Below are 13,838 nucleotides of genomic sequence, written 5' to 3'. Positions count from 1 at the left end.
CATTAGCTCGACCTGTTTATCAAAACCAAGATTGGAGTAAAAAAGACCCTCCAATGTTCCTTGCATGACCAGTACTGGGCTTGCGGTTAGCATTTGTAACTTGTAGACACTCCAGGAAGGGAGCAGGCCAATGCTTGGCATGGAAGACTAGGATCTTCGTTTTTTCATCATTTAACTGCAAGTTGTTATGCTGCATCCAGGCATTGACACTACTGATGCAAGACCCCGTCTTGAGTTTGGTTTCATCAATGAAAATTAACCTTTTCCTTATTAGTAAGTAAAAAACTCTGTTTGTAATCCATCTCCCACAAAGAATGAAATTGAAAACCAATCTTACATAATAATGAAAGAGTTAGGGTTCAGGATGGTGCCTACCATTGTTATTGTGCATACGTTCTGCGCATCTGGAGATACTTGGAGTTCCTATCGGCCGTGCTTCTTGATACAGGGATATTTTTGTGCGGTTCAAAACTATGCAGAGAAAGCAGAACTTAGCAAACTCCTCTTGGTATCCAAAAAGAAAATTGGGGGTAACCACGCATTTTTCAGAGATAATTATTAAGCTTCAATTTGGAAAAGAACACCATACATTGCTTTGTATTTTAAACTTTTTACAAATATTGTTGATTATTTGTCCTCGAAAAATGTGTGGTTACCCCCAATGTTCTTTTTGGATTTCAATAACACTTGTTAAGATATGCTTTTCCCGCATAGTCAGTAAACCGCGCAAAAATACCTTTGAATTAGTAGGCACTGTCCTTAAACACTTTCTTTTATCACACATCCTCATACAAAGAGCTTAGCCTTCAATCTCAATGTGGATTAAACTCTGCATTTGCTAAAACTATTTAAGTCTTATTTTCTTCCACTTTCATACTGCCATTGGGACGAAAGTAATTTTTGCAAACCAGGCTTTAGAAAGGTTGCAGGTAGTGCCTTCAGGTAAATGCATTTTATAGATGGTAAATAGTGAAATGTGGCCAGCAAGTTGCTTTGCAACAAGCAAAAGGACAACTGCATGGTTTCAGGTGGGATTTAAGCAAAGGACCTCTGTAAACCCTTACCTAATATTCAACCCATTGAGCTGCAAGAACACCCTTGAATTAACTTATAGTTGCAATCACATCTCAGGTGCCAGACATTTAGGAGCATAAGCAATGACAACGGCAACAGCAAGAAGAACATCACAAATTAGCATATTTAGTGGGCATTACAACAATAGCTTTGAATGCCCTGCACATGCGTTTTTCACTTTTGTCCATTTCTTTGCCGTCATCATCAAAACAACAACGTAAAATAACCAAATTTCTTGTTTTATGAAGAATGTCAGCACTTGAGGATAAATTTTCATTTTCTCCCCTAAATTAAGTGTCATTTTTGAGGAACTACCACACCCTTGTCATATTAAGAAGGTTGAAATAGTCGTGAAATGATTAAATTGACGCAAATTATATTTTGAGATGACATTCTCATAGCGGTCGCTGTTGTCGTTGCTTAAGCTCCCTATTGTCACAGACCAGAGGGGCCCTTTGTCTTAAAAAAACTTTGAAAGTCTTTGATAAGCAACCTGGCTCCCATGGAATTCTTGTAGCTCAACAGTAGCCAGCTATAGCATGAAAAGTCGTAGGTTTGAATCCGGCTAGACACTCTGATTCCTCATTAATTGTTATTTGTCCTTTCACCTGTTGCTAAGCGACTAGCTTGTCACCCTGGTAAATGTTAAAAACCTGAACACCCTTTGCCCTGCTACTTGGGTAATATTATTACCCATTGTATCAAATTAGTTTAACCAATCTCAATGTAATCAGCAATATTGTGTCAAATGCTAAAGAACTTTGAGAAAGTTTAATTATCTTGTTATCCTTATTACAAGCTAAGGCACATTTACATAATGTATTTCAATTAATTAAGATGTGCCCAATTGGTTTTATAAAGGAGTTACATGGTAGGTGCTAGCTAGTAAATAAAATTATTGACAATCCTCCTTGAGGTACTGTTGAGGACAATGAAAGAAAAAGTATGTACCAGTAAGTTTTAAAAACCCAACAAGCAGGGGGCAAACCAGTTGGTTATTTACAAGCAATGCCTTACAATATTATTAAACCAGGGCCATCCCTATTGCAAAGTCCACAGGAATAGGCCATGCTGCCTCCTGACAAAAAAAAACCCTGAAAATGACAAAAGGGTTATTAATCAAATACAAGAATAATAATAATATAATAATGTGCTACAACTGATATTAATAATTGCCCCAGTACTATCATTTATAGATGAAAATTCTAAGGTTAGTGCATTCTTGAAAGAGAGTTTCACGTCTCTGCGCATGGGCAAACTGTCATGTCAGCGTAATTAATTCCATTGTTATTAAAACAATCGAAAGCACTGATGTAGGAAAAGGAAACAATGCCATAGAAGTGTAATTACTTATTGGAATTACTTTTGCAATCATTTCCTTTCTGTTATGAACCTACTGCATGCAAGTGGATACGGGGTAAATCATGCACAGAATAAAAATTAACGTCCACCCATACAATAAATTCTAAATCAAAATTAAATGTAAACCTGCCGTATCTTCCACCAAATTTGGGCCTTAGTCATTCAGTCTATTTGCTTTTTAAAGAGTATTAAAATACTCTCAGTGATTAATGAACATCATCTGGTTCAGTAAGAAACTGTAGAATTCACAACTGGTAGCGCCAAAGCTTGGACATGCACAAAACCGTGAAACTGCCCTTAAGGAGGCTCTAAAGGGTTTTCAGCTGAGCACGTACGTAAGCGAGACATGCCATTCTTTCATTGCATCGTGCCCATGAATCAAAATGGGTTATCGGAAATAAAGATGTGACCTAATATCATGAAAACCAGAAATAAACTTTGGTAGAAAAGTTGAGCAATATCTCAAAACGTAGCTTGGTGACCCTGATATTTTGTATACAAGTAAGACTCTCTTCTTCGCAGAAAATAAAAAAATTTTTTTACATCTTCCAACAGCAGTTTTATAAATAAGTCTTGTTCTAATATACAAGGTTTTCCCATACAGTGTCTTAATTGAGAGAATTTGATGAAGGTTAATTAAGAAACTTGAAAAAATACAATGTAGATTTTAACCCATTGACCCCTTAGAGTGAGATATTCCTCTGACACCTGCAGACGATTTTACTCATCAATGGGTGAACAACCCCTACCATCCACTCAAATATCCCCTTAAAGAGACTTTCCAGAAACATAATTTTGGAGAGCCTTTTTGCAGTACTGTGCAGTTGCCATGGCAACAGTTGGACTAGAATGACAGCCTAAAACAAATTGCCTGACAATAGTATTGGTCAAATATCAAAACGTTACCCTACTGAAAGGATCAGCAGTTGTTTATGGTGATTCCCTGATTTTGCATTGAACAACCCTACTGCCCATAATGCATCATTAGCTCACGCAGATTGATAAAATGGTGGATTTCATTGATGCCAAGCTTAATCCATCAAGGAATGGCTACTTTCTCCTGAACGAGTATGGTGACCCCTATTCTAAATTTCATATTTTTGCTGAGAACGGTGTCTTCACAGAGTAGTAAAAAAATCAGCAAAAAGCTGTGGCCAGTTTTTAGCAATTTCATGAAATTGTATGGAAGGAGCCACCATTACAAGTTTAATACCCCACACTCACGTTAAAATACATTTTTGAAAGTTGAGTACTCACAAAGGCATTCAAATAATTTTTTCGGGTACGTGAATTAACCATAGAATGACACCAGGCTTTGCGTTATATCAGGGATTACACAGTACATCTATAAAAAAAGTCTCCGCTTACGAGCCAGAAGGCTCATCAGGCCGGCGCTTATCTCCGGTTTCATTAGCATGAAGCGACTAGGAGTATTTATACTCCCCCCTGGATGGGATGCTAGTCCATCGCAGGGTTACCCCCAGCTTTACGCCGGTACCCATTTATACACCTGGGTGGAGAGAGGCACCGTGAGAGTAAAGTGTCTTGCCCAAGAACACAACACAATGTCCCCTGCCAGGCCCCGAACCCGGACCACTCGATCCGGAGTCGAGCGCACTAACCATGAGGCCACCACGCCTCCCACATCTATAAAAATGAGCTACATTTCTCCAACCTTGGGGATGTGTGGCAATTGTCAAAGTGGCTTAAATAGCTGTATTACCTAGTCAGTGTCATACCATGGAACCAAGCATGGTGACCCCCTCTTTTTTGCTACATTTTTATCATCCCCTTGACATGTTATAACAGTGTGCAAAGTTTTATCGGAAATCTATGACAAGTCCTATTTCTAGGGGATCACCTTAATCCTTTTCCTTTAGGAACCAAATGTCACCAGTGAAAAACCCTTTCGAGCCTCTTGAAATCCAGTTTTAAAGGCTCAAATGTATGTTTCACTAAACTATCCGTCAAATGCTACCCTAATATGAGATACCAATTATTTTATTATTTTACTCTTGTCAACATTAAAATTGTCTAATAAGAGAAATGGAGAAGCCTGCTCAAGAATCGTCTTCTTCCTGAATTGAAGGTTGTCCTGGTTCTAACAAATTTGGATCCAAGTTCCCCACAGCCATATTTTCATACTGAGATACACTAAGCTGCCGCAAGACAAGCTTCTTGTAAACACCAGCCTTAGCTAACAAAGTCTCATGGGTTCCTCGTTCAACGATGTGACCCTTGTCAATCACAAGAACCTAATGCAAATAAACAAAAAACACCAATATCACCGAGTTAAAGAGATAAACAACCACACACAGTTGTATTCAAATAAATGACCAACAACATTAACCTTCCACTAGCAAACCAAGAACTCAATTGACAAAAGAAGACATATAATAATATGTAGATTTAGCCAAGCCTAAAAGCGGAGCTCCCTGGTTATTTATTCTTACTGCCTGTAGGGTTTGTGAAAATAAAATGTTTCGAATCGTCCACGTTTTGATGTTTCCGGTTGCTGCTTTAATAATTAAATCATTTTCTTTCCTTTCTTCCATAGAAAAATTCACTGCCTAACTAGTGAATTCCACGGTAAATTTTACGCTAAAAACTGGTATCGCATGAATCAGGAAGTGATGATTGCGACGTCGGTTTTTCTAGTGAAATTTACTTTGTAATTCACAGTTTGGCAATAATTTTTCCTTGAACCGAGTGAGTTTTAAAAGAAAACAAGCGCACCCTCAGCGAGCAAATGGAAAAGGAAAAAAAGCCATTTCAGAGTCAACTGTCAATAGCCAGCGAATAGGAATCATGCTAAAATTAGAAGCCATAAAAACAACTTTGTCAGTTCAAGGTCAAAGAAGAGTTTCACTGATGTGCTTCATTCCACTTGATCTCTGAAAACAAGATCATTCACATTTTTATGTATTTCATTGAAACACGCCCGGTTGGCTTGGTACAAGAATTGGCAAACTACGGCAAAGCAACCAAGAAAGGACAAACTTCAAACACGGTCTGCTCCAACACTTAAATAACGTTTGGGTGCTTTAAACAAACTTCTCAAAACACGAGCTAGTGAGATTTCCCCCTAACCCTAACCCTAACCCTCACCCCTAACAAAACAGAATACCAGTAATAGCTCATACTTAGCAAACAAAAATTCTTTCCTTGGGAACTAAACTGTTTGTTATTTTTCGGATGCGTTATTTAAAGTGGATGCATATTTTTAAAAGTTGGTTTAATCGGTTCTTCCTTTGTTCAGGAATGAGAATCAAATTTTTATTGTCAACTGAAATTAAGCTGTACTCTGTTGGACATAAAGAAAGAGTTGATTTGTTTTCCTCTAAAATGCGAGTGAACAAGTGCTTTTGAAATCCGTTTGCCCAACTGGTTTTCGTTGTGCCTCGACAGTGACAAGAAAATTTTGCCCTTATGTTATAAACACATATTTGCAATGAGTTCTCATAAAATTAGGGTTAGAGTTAGGGCCACAGAAAGAGCACGAAAAATGAAGCCTAGCTCGCGCTTATGTTCAGGTGAGTTAACCTGGGTTGAGCCTGCAATCCAATCGGAAACCAGTACGTGGTCAGCAGCCAACTTCAAAAAAACAGCTGACCTTGGTGAGCTCTAAGCTTGAGCCTGCAATATGGTCATGTGATACTGGTCAGCAGATATCTTGCTTTGACAGGTCACATTGGCATACATGGAGGGTGGACGTACGGAAGGATGTAACGTATATACGTACAGAGGTTCATGACGTCATAGCTATAAAACCAAATTTTCTCGCATCGATGGGTTACCATATTTTCTTAACTATGGTGCTCTGCGCGCTCGAAGCTCCGCTATTATGTATTTTAGGGTTCCTGTAAGTTACCTGATCAGCATTCCGCACAGTAGACAATCTATGTGCTATTACAAGTACTGTTCTATTGACCATTGCACGATCAATCGCCTCCTTGACATAATGCTCACTTTCAGCATCCAAAGCACTTGTTGCCTGAAAGGAACCAAAGCTATTGTTCCCATCTTCACAAGAAAATTTCACAAATCTCTGCATGACGAATTTCATAAGATGATTACAGCAGTGTGACAGTTCCATACAACACAAACAAACCAACCTCATCCAGTAAAAGAATTTCAGGATTCATTAGGAGTGCTCGTGCTATGGCAACTCGCTGCTTCTGGCCGCCAGAGAGTTTTACACCACGCTCACCCACTTGAGTTTGATAACCCTCCTGATATAGAATGAGCATTTTGTCAATTAAATATTAATTTTGCTAAATTGCATAATGAACTACAGAATATGATCGAATTGATGCTTATATGCTCTTTGGTTGTTATGCATGATAAATGACGTTATGCTACTTTGCTATGATAAGATGAATGAGGGGACAGACAAAAATAAAATCTTTGTTTGAATAATTTTTGGTTCATTTGACTGATGTCTGTATTAAGTGATAATATGACCTTCAATGATTTTTTCTTTGTCTTAGTCTGCATGCTCACCTCAAATGTTGTGATGAAGTTGTGAGCATTTGCTTGCTTTGCAACTTCCTCTATCTACCAAAAGGAAAAAATGTCCATTACTGCTTTTATCCTGGGCACTCCTTTCATTTAATAATAACAATTAATCATTTTTCTACAAGACCATACTCAGGTGTTTCCTTAAATTGACAGCAATATAATTTTTAAAAACATTACAATTAAGTAGAATAAGAATAAATGAATGCATTACATGTGGGTCAGCAAAATAATTGGTAAATTGGTAATCTTTTAGAAAAAAAAATCTACATTGTTTGTGTCAGCTAGTCTAATCATCATGAGCAACTAAAATTTGGAAAAATTGTCAAGTAAACAAAAATCTCTCACCTCTTCTTGTGTTGCATCACATCCATATGCAATATTGGCTGCTATTGTTGTGGCAAACAATACTGGTTCTTGGCTAACAAGGGCAATCTTTTTTCTCATCCACAACAAATCCAAATCAGCCAAGTTTGTTCCTCCTACAAAATTGAGTGATATGGCTACTTAACCCTTTCAGTCCTGAGAATGAGATTTTTACTCTGACTATAATGTCAGACAATTTCAACGAAGAATAAGTTAATAGGACAAGGAGAGCTTAAAGTGGTACTATGATCAAAAAATCATTTCCTTTTTTTCTTCAGATTTTGAAAGCGTGTTCGCTTAACACCTAACTGGCAAAATTTTGAGCTTTGAGTTTTGTCCAAAGGCTGTTTATTTTGCGTGTAAGTTTTGGATTTCATGGTCCGCCATTACTCACGTTCAAAACTGGCCGATTGGACCTCAGAGGGTTGGATCTAGAGAAAATGACGTCATTTACTCACTAGCTTAAAATTTCAGCGTGTAAACGCAATTTATTATATAAGCAAAACACGGGTTGAAAAATCTGAAAGCCCGAAACTCCCGTGCTGCATATTAATTAGGCCGCGTACACACGCCTTGCATTCTTAAACTAGCGAGTGTTTGACGTCATTTTCTCCTCGACCCAGCTCTCTCAAGATTTTAAAGTTAGTAATGGCGGACCAATAAATAAGAAAATTCCAGCTAAAATAAACAGGTGTCTTTTTAAAATCAGAACTTAAAACTTGGGTGGGCTAGTGTTTAGTTAACATAGTTTTGAAATCCAAAGGAAAAACAAAAGTTTTTTTTTGGTCGTAGTACCACTTTAATGTCCTTAGAAACCCTTTCTAAAGGTAATTTGTAAAGCCCTGGTATGTCCAAGTCTGAAAAGCTGGCATTTAACAGCTGTCCTGTTGATTTTTGAAACTTGCTGATAAATAACCAATATTTACATAATTCCATGCTGTCCATTTTAACACAAAGCTAAACCTGCCTCAAGGGCTTGTCCATGGTCTTATTGCTGACAAGCAAACAATTAAACACACAAACTGGCCTAATTAACTCCTCCTAACAAGAAGAAAAAGAACTGGTCTTTTTCTTTAGGAAAGCTGTACACACTCTCTAAAAGGAAAAGATCTCAGTCAACTAGCAAGTAATTATTATAGTAAAAAAATTATATATCATTATTATTACTACCGGTACTGTCAATATTATTATTATACCTATGGAGATGATCCCTGACTTTGGGTCATAAAATCTCTCCAGCAAGCTGATCACTGTTGACTTGCCACCACCAGAAGGTCCAACTAAAGCCACTGTCTCACCAGGTTTCAATTCAAATGACATTCCCTACAAAAAAAAGTCAATGAAATATTAAGAATCCTGCTCCACACTGCATTGCATGTAACCCACTTCTAGCTAGGTGTTTAGTTCATAATTTGCATCTGCTTTTCATGACCTTTTCTTTTATAGAATAACCTTAATATGGAACAGCTTACCCTGGGGATATTAAGGAATCAGAGTCACTTGACTCCTTTAAATGTAAACTTAATTAATTAATTAATTAACCCTTTGACTCCCAAACCGGCCAGACTTAGTATTAATTTTTTTACTCTGTCTAACACCAGACATCAATGGGAAGCCCCCAGGAGTCAATGGGTTAAGTCACTTTATTTCAATAGACTTTTTGATGGTGATAATTTTCAGTCCTTTAAAGTTAAGTTTGTCCTAAAAGTTGCAGTGTAAATATTTTTTTAGCCTGTACATGCTGAAGTGGGAGTCCTTTCATTTTAAAGTTATAATGGTCAGCAAAGAAAGATAAAATAAATTACTTGTCACTGACTACTGTCAAGAATTATTTAGAAAGGCAACTACACATACACACAAACACACACACACACACACACACAACAATCAAATTGAAGAAAGGAGAAGTTGAAAAAATTTTAAGTGATAACTGCCCTAGGTCAAGCTTCAGAGACTTTACGTAATGAGACTTGAGACTCTTTTAAACATTATTAATAATTATTACAAGGGTGTTTGGAAAAGTCATAGGAATGTCATTTCAAATATTGGGTGCTTGATAACAGATAGCAAATCGTTATCTTAGAAGTGAGAATGAGTTTCATAATCACGGTAATCACAATTAAATGGGAGAAGAGAAGACAGGAGGAGGTGGTAAGAGATTAATGAAATGAGAAAAAACAAAGCAAGAGACTTGAAGCTTAGAAACAGAATGCAGGGTAAGGGCATGTAGTTTAGAGAGGAAGGGCTTAGACTGAGTACAAAGAGGCAAGAAAGTAATAATGAGAAAAGCTTTCTTTTGTAATCTTTAAAGTTATAACTTTAATTTAGATCATAATTTGTAATTACATTTGTATAGTCATTTGGGTGAATGGGAGGGTTTTTTATATTTTAGGGGTTTGGGCTAGGTGTTTAAACCTAGTAGGGGACATTACGTACTATTGTTAAGCACCTGCACAAGGTACAAATCCTTAAATAACTAAACATCATGCAGCTTGCTTTACTACATGTAGCTGTGATGGTGCAACTGAAGACAATTAAACCTTATTGAGCAGCACTGGTGTTGTTTTTCATGATTGTAGTACTGAATTATTGTTTGTTTAATAATACTTGTTTACCTTCAAAACATCACTATCTGGTCTTGATGGATAAGCAAAACACACATCTTGAAACTGGATGACTGAGGGAAAATTTTAAAAGAATATACACAAGAGGGAATTAAGGACGTTCGCACCAATTGTTTCTGCGCATCCTTACTGCGCACGCAAATGCACACGCCACGTCATACACGAGCGCGCGCGCTAAGTACTAAAATAAGAAATGATAGGGCAAAAGGCCATTGCTATAGCTTTGCCTTGATTTAACGGTCTTGGACGTTCGGTGACCCCTATTTTTCTTTCCAGAAACGGATTTTATTTACAATTATCTCCACGTTGTCCAAAAATGAACAAAAAATCAATGTGGGAAGTTAAAAAAATTTCAAGATTTCTGCTCACGGGACATCGAATCCTGCCATCTTGCGGCTGCAAGGCGTGTGAAACTGTGGTCGCTAAACGTGAACTTGATCTTTAAGGAACCTCACCAGTTGACTAAATTCACTTAATAAGTCCACTTAAACAATATTTGGCAGAGAAGATTTCACTTCAAAGATTTAATTGCAATATATTTGGGTTTACAGACACTGGCCTTATTCGCTAACGAAGCCTGATTTTGTCACATTTTGGGTGTTTTTCAGGGCATGTTCTCTCCAAAACGAAGTCGGTGACCCCCCATTTTTTTTACATTTCTGACATAACTAACTCATCATCTTACAGTGGTAAAAGTTTCGGAAAAAAATCAATGTTGAAAAATTTTCGTGCGAACGTCCTTAAGTGATGAAATGGTATATGAAATGAATCATATGTGAACTGTGGATATGAAATCAAGTGAAGCTATGATCTTCGCAGTTATGAGAGCAATTTTTGCAATTGCGTAGAGAAGCCTGAAAAATTCAGGACTTCAACAGGGTTTGAACCCGTGACCTCGCGATTCAAATAAATCATTGATTTATTCCTCACGGGACCATTAGAACCCACAAATGACCAGCTCCCAACGTCAGTGGCTTCATAGCTCAGTTGGTTAGAGCGTCGCACCGGAATCGCGAGGTCACGGGTTCAAACCCCGTTGAAGTCCTGAATTTTTCAGGCTTCTCTACGCAATTGCAAAAATTGCTCTCATAACTGCAGGGTTCTTGTTAAGAGCCGGTAACCGGTTATTTTTACCGGCTGTTCAAGTAAATGTTACCGGCTGTTTCACTGAAATATTTGCCGAAATTATCCAACGAATGTTCGTCTGTTTAAAGGTGAAATCACATTGTGTTTATGGGAAAATATTGCTTTCCCCTTCCAACCAATCCCGTGAAGATCGATCGATATCTGGCACATGTTATTGCTTCGAAAGTATACCATTTGTAAAAGCAATCCAGCTTGTTTTTCGCCAACTCATCCCTCGAAACGATGTCCGCCATGTTTCCTTTCCATTCCTCCCGCGGCCAGGGGAATTAAACGTTTACAACATGGCATCCACACGTGAAAAACGACAGAAAGGTCTTTCGGAATTTGGTTTTCAACAATAGCGTCAGAAAAGCGTTGTGAGTGAAAATCAATGAAATAGCATAAGCTACATTTGTACTTTCTTTTTGCTGAGTATTAAATTAATTTAGGAGCAGCTGGAATGCGACAGCGATCGATACGAACGTCAAGTTAAGACTTGAGCTCGCTAGCCCATGCAGGGGCAGGTAACAAGGTTACCTGCTATTTTTGGTTTTTTACCTCCTGTGCAAAAACTTAGCAAGAACCCTGTAACTGCGAAGATCATAGCTTCACTTGAATTAAGTGATCCTAACAAGAAAGCCTTTAAGACTTCAAAATAGGTCCTGAATTAGGAAATACTAAATACTAAAATAATATAGAGTGTTTTCCTTGGGCAGTCTCAACCTGTCACATACAAGTGCCCTTACAACATCCTTGTAGTTAATTATTTTACTGACAATAAAAAATAAAGTTTGTTAAAGATGAGTATTAAGGACAAGTATGCAACTAAAAGGCAGGAACTGAAAGACTAAGTAAAACTGAAGTACTACCCTTGCCTTTGGTGACCTGTGATCTTTTATTGTATCAACTCAGTTGTTGCTATCAAATTTATTCATAATGTCCCCATTTGGCCTTAATCAAAGTCCACACATACCTTGATTCACAGTTGACAATGTTTGTCCTCCCTCCACATTAATGGAGGGTAGGCGATCCATCAACTCAAACATACGCACAGATGCACCCACTGCCTGCAAACAAATCAGAGTCACAATAAATCAATTAAAAAATCCACTGTACACACAAAAAAGATGAAACATTCTGCAACCATCTAATCATCCTGCTTCAAAAAGACTGTAATTGAGAATTTTTATCATACATAACGGACATACCTGCATGAAATCACCATACAAGGATGAGAGAAATGCAAAAGCCATAGCCACGTTGAGTGTGTATAACATGAAGGCTACAAATAGTAGAGAAAACAACTCATTTTAATAAACAAAATAAGTAACTCAAGTGAAGCTCCATCATCAAAAGCTTGAGGAGATTATTGTTCCACTGAATGTTCTACAATATTAGACTCAGCCAACTCACATTTTAAAATTAAAATAAAAGGAGCTTTGTATATCAAATGGAACAAACCTACTCTTAACAAACAGCTACAATATGCTGGCCTATCTCTTTCAGTTTAGTCTCGCTGGTTATTCAATTTCAAATTACAACAAACAGTTTTTTTTTTCAGTTTTTCTCTTTTTTTAAATGGTCTTGTTGCCACAATAATTAGTATAAAAGTATCTTAGCTGATCGGTTAATTTGTTTCTGTAAGTATGCAAATAATGATTATGTATACGTACCAATAAGTTATTCAACTATTGTACTATTTTTCTTATAAATAGGTTTAAATTCAAATTGTACAACTCATTCACAACTGAAAGTGGCACAAGTATAATGTTGAAAGATGTCTTGTAAAAAATTTTAAAATGTTTTCTTTCTTCAAGTTATTTCTCATCTGCTGTTCTCAAGATCCAATGAAATAGTTATTTTAACAAAAAAAACAATTTTAAAATTTCAAAACAACTGTTACAGTCATTGTCCGTGATAGAGATAACTGTTACACGCTGTACCTGTCAGTATACCAACATCAAGTTCATGCTTATTGACCAGACTGCCTCCATACCACAGAACCAACACAACAGCACCCTGTAAATGTGGCACAATAAATTTAAATCCAATCCAATACAATACAATACAATAGTGGTTTTTTCAGATACAAACAAATATAGATGTAACACATCATAACGAATAAAGCAAAAACAATAACAACAGCAGTACATAATAGATATGCAATCAAGAGGTGACAGGAGTTTTTCCCTGAATTCTGTGTGAGCAACAGCAAGAGAATATGAAAGAGGTTATCCATACATAAAAACTCCCTTGACAAGGTACAGTATTTTCTTACCCTGTGACCAATAATTATTGGTCTCTTTCTCAAACCCCATAATTTTAACATCTTGATTACCCCCCAAAATGTTGCAATTTCTCCTGGGACATGAACTGCATGTCCCAAGAGTCAAATAAAAAACAATGCCTATGCAAAATTTTGGGGGTAATCAAGGTGTATTATGGGATTTAAGAAAGTAGAGAATGCAGATAATATTAACTAGTACATGTAATTTACTAGTAGTAATAGTTATTTACACACCAAGGCAAGCTTTGAGAGCTCCATCTTAAAATAAGAAAGGCTACCAGCTTTAGCTAGCAGGTTGTCCACAAATTTATTCTCGCAAAGGAGGAGTGATTACAAGTGCATAATAACCACCTCACCTTTTCGGTATCACTTGTGACATTGGCTAGCCCTGGCAGAGTTCCGTCGAGATTGAAAATAGTCCATATTTTCTTAGCAGACCAAGAAGTGGTTAAGATGCATCCCACAATAATTCGGTAATTGTG

General features: G+C 37.1%; 1 protein-coding gene across 1 annotated transcript in view; it reads right to left on the bottom strand.

Moving 5' to 3' along the window:
* Positions 1–1,826: 1,826 nt before the first annotated feature.
* The window catches only part of LOC138047605 (uncharacterized), a 42,891-nt gene continuing 30,879 nt past the window's right edge, over positions 1,827–13,838 (bottom strand). The window contains exons 10-19 of the mRNA XM_068894528.1: positions 13,013–13,088; positions 12,278–12,351; positions 12,043–12,136; positions 9,936–9,997; positions 8,517–8,643; positions 7,303–7,436; positions 6,940–6,993; positions 6,552–6,668; positions 6,308–6,430; positions 1,827–4,691 (exon numbers count right to left, since the gene is read on the bottom strand). Of these exons, the coding sequence (XP_068750629.1) occupies positions 4,497–4,691; positions 6,308–6,430; positions 6,552–6,668; positions 6,940–6,993; positions 7,303–7,436; positions 8,517–8,643; positions 9,936–9,997; positions 12,043–12,136; positions 12,278–12,351; positions 13,013–13,088 (1,056 nt within the window). The 3' untranslated portion in view covers positions 1,827–4,496. The remainder of the gene's footprint in view (positions 4,692–6,307; positions 6,431–6,551; positions 6,669–6,939; positions 6,994–7,302; positions 7,437–8,516; positions 8,644–9,935; positions 9,998–12,042; positions 12,137–12,277; positions 12,352–13,012; positions 13,089–13,838) is intronic.

The sequence above is a fragment of the Montipora capricornis genome, chromosome 4 (assembly GCF_036669925.1).
Source record: "Montipora capricornis isolate CH-2021 chromosome 4, ASM3666992v2, whole genome shotgun sequence".
NCBI lineage: Eukaryota > Metazoa > Cnidaria > Anthozoa > Scleractinia > Acroporidae > Montipora > Montipora capricornis.
The sequence above is the reverse complement of the archived record's forward strand: the minus strand, read 5'-3'. Positions and strand labels throughout refer to the sequence as shown.